This window comes from Martes martes, assembly GCF_963455335.1.
Source record: "Martes martes genome assembly, chromosome: 5".
NCBI lineage: Eukaryota > Metazoa > Chordata > Mammalia > Carnivora > Mustelidae > Martes > Martes martes.
The window spans coordinates 140443942-140456085 of NC_137892.1; the positions used below are offsets into that span (position 1 = coordinate 140443942).

General features: G+C 43.1%; 1 protein-coding gene across 2 annotated transcripts in view; it reads left to right on the forward strand.

Annotated features, from left to right (window-relative positions):
* Positions 1-12144, forward strand: part of MTMR12 (myotubularin related protein 12) — a gene marked incomplete at its 3' end in the record, with an annotated part of 68782 nt that overhangs the window by 36870 nt on the left and 19768 nt on the right. For both annotated transcript variants that reach the window (XM_080804256.1, XM_080804257.1), the window contains exons 7-8: positions 2663-2792; positions 10174-10249. In XM_080804256.1, the coding sequence (XP_080660382.1) occupies positions 2663-2792; positions 10174-10249 (206 nt within the window). The remainder of the gene's footprint in view (positions 1-2662; positions 2793-10173; positions 10250-12144) is intronic.

The following is a 12144-nucleotide window of genomic DNA, read 5'->3' on the forward strand; positions in this document are numbered from 1 at the left end:
TCACACTGCGGGTGGTAGGGGGAGACTGTGCTGGACCTGACAGGGGAGGATGTGGGAGTGTCTGGTGGGGACAGAGGAGTATTTCGGCAGCAGGATCAGTGTGTGCAGAGATGTAGCTATCTGAGAGAGCAAGTTGCATTTTGGGAACTATGGTGACTTGGTAGAAAAGCTGTGAATTTTGGGGTCTGTCCCACTTGAGTTCAAATCCTTGCCCAACTGCTCAGTAGCTGCATGGTCCTGGGGAGGACACTTGGGGCATCTGTTTTCTCATTTTAAAAACAGCAGTTTAAAGCCTCCGTTGAAGTGTTGTGAAGATTATAAATTGCTAAATGCATAGCATGGGGTGCAGTCAGTTACATGAGGGTTTTTTGTGTTTTTTTTTTAAAGATTTTATTTATTTATTTGACAGAGATCACAAGTAGGCAGAGAGGCAGGCAGAGGGAGAGGGGGGCAAGTAGGCTCCCTGCTGAGCAGAGAGCCCGACGCAGGGCTCGATCCCAGGGTCCAGAGATCATGACCTGAGCTCAAGGCAGAGGCTTAACCCACTGAGCCACCCAGGCGCCCCAGTTACATGAGGGTTAATTAAAAGTGTAACTGCATGTTATTCAGGGTGGATTGTGTTCAGAGAATTACACTAACTGAAGATAATGCTTAGCTCGAGTGTTATACTGAACATAAAATAGTTCCTTAGTTCAGTAAGTTCATCTTTGTGAATGACAGATCTTTCACTGTAGCTCTACATGCAAGTGTGGAGTAACTGGCTTACAACAGCTTGTTGCAATATGGGATCTACAAGATATGACTTATTTATGAATTACTATAACTTATATAAACATCTGTTGGGTTTACATTTGAAAAATCATACTCTATTTTTAGGAATTCTGCCTCTTCCTTATATCCTGACTCTTGGTCCAGATGCAGTATAGGACAGTTTCTTGGCTCACCAGGACTGTGTTCATCTGTGTTCCAAAACCCTTACCTTGACTGACCCTGGCAGTTTCTTCACCTACTGGTGTTTTGTTAGTTAGTTTGTTTTGTGCCACGATGCCCAGGATATGTGACACCTTTTATTCTACTTTCCATCTTTTTTTTTTTTTTAAAGGTTTTATTTATTTACTTGACAGACAGAGATCACAAGTAGGCAGAGAGGCACACAGAGAGAGAGGAGGAAGCAGGCTCCCTGCTGAGCAGAGAGCTTGATGTGGGCCTCGATCCCAGGACTCGGGGATCACGACCCGAGCTGATGGCAGAGGCTTTAACCTACTGAGCCACCCAGGCGCCCCTCCATCTTTTTTTTTTTTTAATCCTCCTTTCAACTCCCATTTTTTGAGAAGTCAGTTTATAACTGATGGATGCTAATTGACCAGTTAGCTCTTGCATTTAGTAGGGGTTTGTAGAGGTGGGTGGTTTGTATCCTGGACATCTTCAGTTACTTTGTGGCATGATAATTCACAAAATGTGCTTTGGCTGAAAGGTCCTAAATACTGTGACGTGGTGTTTCAGGGAAGGACTTACCTGCGTTGCTGAAAGAATTGTCTACTCTTGAATAGGAGCCTTACTATTATTTGTGTCCATGGGGAGATTTTTTTGGTGTTTATTACTCTATGGAAATCCTTTATAGCTGCTCGGGTTTGGGTTCCAGTTCTGCCACTGTTTAGCTCTGTGACCTTAGGCAAGTTTCTTGACCCTTCTGTGCCACATCTGTAACACAGAGGAATTAATATTACGTAGGACTGTGAAGAATTGAGTTATGTAGTGCACTCAGAACAGGGCCTGGCACATGCCAAATGCTTTATAAGCTTCACTGCTGTTTTTATTACTATTCTTATTATCGTTTGTACTGTGATCTGGTTTTATTTTAATAAAATAGCATGGGGAGTTTTACCAAATACTCTTTTCCCCAAAATGCTTGGGTTTTTTGAGATGCACAAGGGCCTGAACTAACTGATTTGTGTTGAGTAGCTGAGACTGTTTTGGTGCGTGTCACTCAGCGGTCTGTGGCTTAGGAGAGGACCGAGGACACATCTGCTGGGCTGCAGGCATAGTGCTGCTGCATGTTTCCACCTAGCAGGCAGTAGCAGGGCAGGCTGAGGGGCAGAAGTCTCCATGCCCATGGTGCCGTCTTTGACTAGCAAGCCCTGACCCTCCCCACAGCTGTCCAATCTGATGATGCCCATTAGTAGCTGTTCACATGGGCCAATCCTCTCATCAGCAGAGCATCTGCAAACTGAAGGAGGAATTACATTCAGGGATCTGACATGCTATTCAAATGAGTTTGCCATCTTATGCACATATTGGTAGGGCTAAAAATATTTTATTATTTTAGCATTTGTGCCAAGCCTGTCTTCTAGTGCTTCACAAGATCTTTTATGTTATATAAATTATCTCATGGTCAGATGACTGAAAATGGAGCTATAAATTACTTTTGCAAGGAGTGGAATGAGAACAACTTCTTTTCTCCAGTATAAAAAGACAGACCCATCATCATAATTTTGGGTTAATGACCAAAAAAAGGAACAAGGTTGGGATTAAGCAGTGAACTCGCTGTGTTTCGATAAAAATGGGCTTAGCAGACAAAATTGGGGCTTAGGATCCACTTTCACATCATTAAAATACCTGTACCTCACAACCAGATTTTGTCTTTTTAAATTTGTTTTGTTAGCCACTGATCCCAAGAACCATACTGTAATGTTTGACACACTTAAGGACTGGTGTTGGGAGTTGGAGAGGACCAAAGGCAACGTCAAGTACAAAGCAGTGAGTGTCAATGAAGGCTATGACGTCAGTGAAAGGTAAGTATTCAAGTATTCAGTGCTCTGCTTTTTTTTTTGAACTTTTTTGAGATTGAATTCACATGCAATTCACACATTTGAAGTACGCAGTATTTTGGAATCTCTTCACAGGGTTGTGCAGCCATCACCACAGTCAATTTTCACACGTTTTCATCAGCCCCAGAAGAAACCTCATAAGCTCCTTAGTAGTTCCTGCCCCTCCACCCTCAGCACCCCCAGCCCTAGGCAACGTCTAATCTACTTTCCATCTCCATAGTTTGCTTATTCTCAAGATTTCATATAAATGGAATCGATAATAAGTAGTCTTTATGCTTGGCTTCTCCACTTAGCATCATGTTGTCAGGGCTTATCCACATGGTAGCATGTATTAGCATTCCATTCTCTTTTATTGATGAATAATATTCCATGGTAGGGATAGTTACTTATCAATTCATTTATTTATCATTTGTTTATTAATTATAAATATATTATCATTTATCCATTCATCAGTTGGTAGGCTATTATAAATAATGCTACAATGAGCATTTGTGTACTGTTTGCACAGTTTGCATGTGTGCACATGCACGCGCGCACGTGTGTGTACGTGTGTGTGTGTATTCCTAGGAGTGGAATTGCTGGGTCATATAGTAACTCAGTGTTTAACTGTCTGAGGAACTGCCAGACTGTTTTCCACAGTGACTTCACCATTTACATTCCCATCAGCTGTGTAGGAGGGGTCCATGTTTTCTACGTTGATACTGTATACTGTGTTTAAGAAACCCTTAAGGTTGGGGCACCTGGGTGGCTCAGTGGGTTAAAGCCTCTGCCTTCGGCTCGGGTCGTGATCTCGGGGTCCTGGGATCGAACCCTGCATCGGGCTCTCTGCTCAGCAGGGACCCTGCTTCCTCCTCTCTCTCTGCCTGCCTCTCTGCCTACTTGTGATCTCTATCTGTCAAATAAATAAATGAAAATTAAAAAAAAAAAAAAGAAACCCTTAAGGTGTCCCTTAAAACGTTCAAAAGTGAATTTATATCTTTTTTTTACCATTGTATATAGAGTCTAAGTATAAAACTATTAGAGACATTTTTGGATTTGTTTTGTGTATTTACTTTCCTTTTTCTTAGCACTTCATTTATTCAATAAAAATCTTTGATGGGGCACCTGGGTGGCACAGTCGGTTAGGTGTGTGACTCTTGGTTTTGGATCAGGTCATGACCATGGGGTCGTGGGATGGAGCCCCACATCAGTCTCTGTGCTCAGTGCAGAGCCTGCTTCTCTTTCTCCCCCTCCGTCCTTCCCGCTGTGTGCATACTCTTTCTCTCTGTCTCCCAAATAAATGGGTAAATCTTAAAAACAAAGAAACTTTACATGGCCACTGTGTACCAGGTAGTGTCCTGGCTACTGGAGATAACAGCAGTAAACAAAGAGCCTAAAAATTCCACGCTCCTGGAACTTTCACTGTAGTGGGAGGAAAACAATGATAGAATAAATGAGTGATTAGAGAGTATGAAGAGGTCATAAGTACTGTGGGGAAAAACAGATCACAGGGGCTAGGGAGTGCTGGAGGTGTTGGTGGGGAGGGTTGGTCAGGCGCAAGGGACAGTAGAGGCAAAGACCCTGAGGCGAAGTGTTGTCTGGCTTCCATGAGGAACAGCAAGGAGTCCAGGGTTGGAGAGGAGCCATCAAGGGACTGAGTAGTAGGGGGTGAGGTCAGGGCAGAGCAATGTGGTTGGATGGCGAGGGGGAGGAGGCTTTCAGCATTTATCATGCAGTGAGGAAAGCTTGAGCAGAAGCAGGATGTGATCTGACCTACATTTTTATTTTATTTTAATTTATTTATTAATCTGACAGAGCGAGAGAACACAGGCAGGGGGAACAGTAGAGGGTGAAGGAGAAGCAGGCTCCCCACCGAGTAGGGAACCCGATGTGCGGCGGCCCGATCCCATGATCCCTGGGATCATGACCTGAGCCGAAAGCAGAAGCTTAACCATCTGAGCCACCCAGGTGCCTCTGACCTACATTTTTAAAGGATGACTCTGCATAATACTTTTTTTTTTTAAGATTTTATTTATTTATTTGACAGAGAGAGACACAGCAAGAGAGGGAACACAAGCAGAGGGAGTGGGAGAGAGAGAAGCAGGCTTCCCACTGAGCAAGGAGCCCCATGTGGGACTTGATCCCAGGACCCTGGGACCATGACCTGAGCCGAAGGCAGAAGCTTAACCCACTGAGCTACTCAGGCGCCCCAGTACTTTTTTTTTTTTTTAAGATTTATTTATTTGCGGGGTACCTGGGTGGCTCAGTGGGTTAAGCCTTTGCCTTTGGCTCAGGTCATGATCTCAGGGTCCTGGGATCGAGCCCCACATCGGGCTTTCCGCTCAGCGGGAAGCCTGCTTCCTCCTCCCCTCTCTGCCTGCCTCTCTGCCTATTTGTGATCTCTCTCTCTCTCTCTGTCAAACAAACAAATAAATAAATCTAAAAAAAAAAGACTTCTAGATATTCTTTTTTTAAAAAAGATTTATTTATTTGCCAGAGAATGCGCATGTGCATAAGCGGGAGAAGCAGAGGAAGAGAGACTCTCAAGCCTACTCCCCACAGAGCACGGAGCCCGATGCAAGGCTTGGTCTCACAACCCTGAGATCATGACCTGAGCCAAAACCAAGAGCTGGACTCTACCCAGGCACCTCTGCATAATCCTTTTTTAGAAGCTTGAATCTTCTCATTTTTGGAACATACTCCCCAACATCCTGCTAGCAATGTCATAAAATCTGTAGTTCTTTTTAAAAGAGATTTTCTCTATTTGATAGCATAAGCAAGGGGAGCAGCAGGTAGAGGGAGAGGGAGAAGCAGGCTCCCCGATGCGGGGCTTGATCCTGATGCAGGACTCGATCCCAGGACCCTGGCGTCCCCAGTCTCAGACATTTATAAACTTAACTCTCCTGACACAGCACAACCTGGAATGACAGTGGGGAGGGGCCTGCAGAGCAATGTCATGTCCCCCTTCCTGCCCTTCTCCCCCACCCCTCTTTCCCAGTCCCAGAGCTTGAAAAGGGAAAGCTAGCTCTTGCTCAGAAAGGGGTTATAAACCCATTCACTGAGAAGGTGATAGTTTGTAAAATGATGTTGACAGTGGTAGAAGGCATCCCCATTCCCAGAATTGTTTTTTAAAAATCCTGCCAATACTGATTAAATTCATTGGTATTAAAATGTGAATGTATAAAATATATAATAATAAATTAATATTAATATATTAATAATATAGTCAGTATATTATATTAATTAATATTAATAATATTTTAAAATAGAAGTAAATAAATAAATTCACTGGTATTTCTGTGGTTGTTAGCACATCAAAAATATACCTGGTAGAAAAGGCAGGTGGGCAGGAAGTTTTTAAAGGTTTATTTTATTTCAGGTAGAGCACAGTGTGAGTGTGAGGGGGGAGAGAATCTTTGAGCAGAAACTCCTTTGAATGTGGAGCCTGAAGTGGGGCTTGATCCTAGGACTCATGAGATCATGTCCTGAGCTGAAATCAAGAATCAGACACCCAACCAACTGAGTTTTACCCAGGCGCCCCATGGGAAAGGAGCTTTTAATTAGTGGTTAGCTGGGAAAATGGAGCTTTAGCAAGATTTTAGCGCTGGGAGCGGTCAGCGCAAACACACGCCCTTGGACTGCCCCAGCCATGCGTACAGTCTCTCCCCCGACCCTTTTTTGTCTCGGGGAGGATACAGGGCAAGCTCTGCTTTGTTTCTCACCTGGACCACTGTGGTGCTGCCTACATGGTCGCCGCCACCCACTTTGGTCCCCCAGCACCCATTCTCTAATACCTACATGGCCCTTCATGGTTTGACGCCTGCCTGACTGTCCTCTCTCCCCCCTCTGATCATAGCGACCCCCCACCATGGGCCTTTTCTGTGTGGTCTCCGGCCTGGGATGCTCCTTTTGCTTTTAGCAGTGTAAGGGTAGTTGCTTCCCTCTTACTTGTCAGATCCTAGCTCAGGTGTCACTTTCATAGGGAGCCTGCCCAAGACTAGGTCAGGTCTCAGTGAGGGCTTTCTTTGTGCTCATGCCTCTCTTCACAGCACTTCCTACAATTGTGAGTTTATTTTTATCTGTGTCACCATTTGGAAATGTTTGTTTCTGCAACTCTAAGCTCTGGAGAATCAAGGACACTTTTTTTTTTCATCATTATATCCTCAGTACCAAGTACAGTGCCTGGCTTTAGGAGACATTCAATAAATAGGAAACAGAACGAGTAAATTAATGAAAGCCCTTCCTTCAGTAGTTAGCGGACACTCCAGTCAGTTTGGTTAACAGGAAACTGAGCGTCTGCTTCATCTTCTCCCAAGGTCAGACCTAACTATTCTAGTACCAGTCTTCCTTCTCCTGAAAAGCCTTTTTTCTCTCATCCTGCCTCCCTGTCAAGGTATCAGAAGGTCCATTACCCTGTGGGCATGTGTCACACAGGGGAGCCTGTGAACTGACGCTGCTCCAGGAAGACAATGCTGTCCCTCTGAGGGTTTCCTCATCCTAATGAAGACTGGGTCGGAGCAGATCGGACAACTTTCCTTCAGTAATAAAGTCGTCCTGTATTTGGAAGGGCTGTGTGAAAGCTTGTCCCGATGAGTAAAATGACAGCTCTCCAAGGAGAGAGAGTTAGCTGTTTGTGGACATTGGGAGCCTCACAGCAGAGAGCCCATGGAACCTCCTAGTAGTTCGCTGGGACAAGAGAGGACACCACAGACTCCCCTCACTGGTGCAGAGCTGTCCATCTCTGTGCAGCGTCCTTTCTGGAGCCACTGCGTGCTGCATGTGCTAATACACTTGGTTCTGGCATTTTTCCCCCTTTGATGAAAGACTCTTTAATAAGAGAAGATTAACTAGCTAACCAACATGGTTGAAAATTGAACCTCACTAGTACTAGTAGGGGAAGACATGCAAATTTCTTAAGACCTTGTGGCCTCAGCTGTGTAGAATGAGCCTCTGGAGATGGAGGTGAGACTCAGGGCTACCCCCCACCCCCCACGCCCCACCGCAGGTAGTTCTCCTGTGGAGACTGAGAAACTGTGGTCTGTTGGTGGGTTGCGGGCTGCAGCCGCCCCGCTTCCTCAGTCACCTGGGGATTAATGTGCAGATTCTGTGGGTCTGAGGTTGACCTGGAGAAATGTGCTGTCCAGGGGACGCTGCTGCGTACTTGAAGTAGCACGATCTTCTAGAACATTTGAAATTCATAGACTTGTAGGTATCATATATTCAGCTGTCCTCCTCCTTGAACATGGGGGAGCTTTTGAGCTTCGGATTTTTTTCTTCAAGCTTCTGATCTTCATAGTCCTGTGGGGGGAGCCTGAACATAGGGAGGTTTTTAATCTTCCCATGTGGTTTTAATGATTTGTGATTTCATTGATTTGTGAAGAGAGTTTTTTTGGGGGGGTGTTTACTTCAGTGATAACACATGAAGAAGGGATACCTTACCACCGATGTATTAAAGCAGACTTACAAGAAAATATCCTGGACACAGCAAACTTCGAAGTCTTAAATGATTCTTAAAAATTTTGATGGTTTGAAGTGTCTTGTCCTTGACCAGTGTTTTCTAAACCTGGTTCTGTAATATAATGAGAGCTTTTTTCCTTTTTAATTCCTGTAAGATTTTTTTAATGGAAAATTTCAAGCAGTATAAAAGAAAAGAGAATATGATGCATTCCCTTTTACCCATCACCTCCCCCCCCAACAATTATTAACTCGCCTAATCCTGTTTTCTCTGTGCCTCCCTTGGATTATTTTGAAATAAATCCCAGACCTCGTCACATTTCACTCATGAATTTTTTGGCATACCTCTCTAACAATTAAGGTCTCTTTTTATAAATATAACCATAAAACCATTATCACACACTTTCCAGATTTTAACATTAAAACTCCCAATATCATTCAGTAACATAAGTCAGTGTTCAAAAATTTCCCCATTGTTTTTATAAATTTTTAGAACAATTTTCATCTTTTTATCCATTTTATCATTAATGAAGACTCAGCGAGATTGATATCTTGCAATTGATTGATAGATTTCTCACGTCTCTTACTCTGTAGGTCTTCCCATCATTATTGGTTTTCTTGCAATTTATTTGAAGAAACCAGGCTATTTTCTGATCGTTTCCTAAAATCTGGATTTTGCTGGTATTTAAAATGGTGCTCCATTCACTATGGATTGATTAGATCTAGGGACTCGATCACATTCACGTGGCAACCTCCTCAACTCTCTCCCATCGCCTGATGCTTACGGGACTTACTTCCAACATGCAGCATGTGTACAGACGTCGTCTGGTTGTTTCCATTGTGCTTCTTACACCATAGACACCTTCTTACTTCCCCTGAGGCTTTATTTCAAGCTCTTTGAGTGAAAGGGTTTTCCAGCTCCACGGTGATGGAACTTAGCAGGTTTCTTATTAATAGAAACCTGCGTTTGCTAACTAGAGGAAAAGGTGGTGTCTCTGTATATCTCTGATCTTTGCAACTCTGAAAACCTGACTTTCCCACTTCCTACCAGTTAGGTTATTTTTAGCACCTAAACTTTCACATAAAGAAACTGAAGTCATACTGGTTGGGTTCAGGTCGTAGCTCTACTAATGCTTACTTTGTTGCATAACCTATGAAGGGCCTCAGGGGTGCTGTCTCGGTGTTTCTGTCTGTGAAATGGAATAATAGTAGCACATACCTCATAGAGTTGTAGGGGGGATAGAGTGAATAATTTGTGTTAAGGAATTCAAGTCTGGCATACAGGAAGCACTTAAATGTTTGTCAGAATGCTTGGCAAAATGTCTAGGCAGCAGTCATTATAATTATTGGTTTTGTTTTTTTTTTTAAAGATTTTATTTATTTATTTCACAAACAGAGATCACAAGTAGGCAAAGAGGCAGGCAGAGAGAGGGGGAAGCAGGCTCCCTGCCAAACAGAGAGCCCGATGTGGGGCTGGATTCCAGGACCCTGAGATCATGACTTGAGCCGAAGGTAGAGGCTTTAACCCACTGAGCCACCCAGGCACCCTTAATTATTGGCTTTTGTATTAGTCTGACTGAAAGCATCGATGCTTAATTGCCTCTGTGTGATGAGAAGGATCACTCCCAATTTTGAAATTCATAGACTTGTAGGTATCATACATTCAATCCCCTCATTTCATGGATGAGGAAATAGACCCCGAGAAGTAGGGTAGCTTACTTAGGGTCACACAGAATCAGAGGCAGAGCTAGGATTTGGGTAGACCAGAGATAGTTCATCTGCCCTGGTTCCTCTTAGGAGGGAAATAAGGGTGGTGTCCTACTCTGTTTCGCTTCCTCTGTTCATTAAAGTTGAGCTTTCATATTTAGTGAATTACTCCAGTACTAAAACTGATGACATTTCTTTCTTCTAGATTGCCAGCATACTTTGTTGTCCCCACCCCTCTTCCCGAGGAGGACGTGCGATGCTTTCAGGGTCGTGGCATACCAGTAAGTACATCTGGAAACCCTAATAGCCATGGGTTGCTCATCAACCCATTCTGACAGATTATTCTATTTAAGGCCCTTGGCTTCGGTCCTCCGTCCAAAAGTGATCCAGAAATATCTCAGGGGCCCACTAAAAGAGTCTCTCAGACACGAGGTTCCCTGGGACAGCTCTAAAGTTTTCACAGATGCAGTAGTCTTTGGCAGAAATATCTTAGAGCTTGAAGAGGATTACAGATCTGCCTAGTATTGAAAGGCAGCCTGATTTTATACCTGAAGTTATTTTGAAGCTGAGTCCCCCACTCTGAGGATAGTAGGATTTAAGATTCTTTTTGGCCCCACTATTAATTTTTGAGTAGGTGTCGCCGTGTTTTCTCTCAGAGACAACATGGAGCATTTACTTAGTTCTCACAGAATAGACTGGGATGGGAGCCATATTTAATGTGTCACTGATCAAAGAAAGCAAGACTCTGGCAGTTACTTCAGTGTCTAATTGGTGGTTGGGAGTTGCCAAGCCTTCAGGGAATTTAGGAAGGAATAAGAGTTACAAATAAATGCTGTACTGTGCACATGGCTCGTTCATGAAAAAGATCACTCCTGTATGGGAGGCGAGATGTTTAATCAGGGGTCACATGCCCAGAAGCCCATGTAGGCAGGGCAGGTAATGAACTTGGCCCTTGCAATGAACCAGGGACCGTCCCCTTGAGTTAAAGGGAAGGCTGCTTTTCTCTGCCAGCCAGTCCGTGCCATGTGGGAATATGGCCCTGGTCTTGCCAGATACCCTGATTTCTCAGGAGAAGCCAGAGATAGGGATTTTTACATGAGTTGTGAATTTCCCTGATTTCTAAATGTATGCAACTGATTCAGATGTTTAAAAACAGGACTTTGGGCTAGAGTTGGCTCATGTCCCACTAGTTTATAACCTTTGATTAAGAGCAGCGGTTCTCATATTCTCTATACTCTAAAAAGTTATTGAGGATTTCAAAGACTTTTTGTTGATGTGGATTATATTGTTTGATATTTGCCATATGAAAAGTTAAACAAAAATTTTTAGTTTATTTTAGCAATAAACTTATTACATGTTAGTGTAAATAACACATTTTTGTGAAAAATAACTATTGTTCAAAACAAAAACAACGGCAGTGTTTTACATTTTTAAATATGGAAGACCCCTGGATTCTTTTATCTGTATGTTTCATTCAGTCTGTTGTAGAATGTTAGGGTTTGGTTGAAGTACATGAAGAAAATCCAGCCTCACACAGATCCATGTTAGGGAAAGGGAGGAATATTTATTCACCTTTTCAGATAATTCAGAATATTGTTCTTTGATAGTATGCCAATAAAATGAGAAGTGGTGGTTTCATAAAGGTTAATGGCAGTAAGGAATCTGAAAACATATGGGATGCCTGGATGGCTCATTTGGTTAAATGTCTGCCTTCAGCTTGGGTCATGAGCCCGGGCTCCTGGGATTGAGAGTCCCACATCAGGCTCCTTGCTCAGCGGGGAGCCTGCTTCTCCCTCTGCCTCTGCCTGCCATTCCCCCGCTTGTGCTCTCTCTCTCTGTCTCTCTGACAAATAAATAAATCTTCGGGGGGAAAAAAAAAGGAATCTGAAAACATAATGAATTTTTCATTCTTTACTACTTTAAAATCCATGGGGTCTGTCTTGTACTTGGAATAGATCTTAAAACATGATTTTATGACCTTATTTAGTGGTCATTTGCAAAGTGTTGGTTCAGGAGGTTATACAGATCATCCAAATATTAGTATGTTTCCTTATATAAAAATCACATTCATTAACATCACCCTTGTCAAATCAGAAAATGTTTTGGGAAGCTGTCTAGCTAGAGGCAGAGATTAGTTTTCCACAGTTTTAATTTTTGTTTGAAACTTCAGTTATTA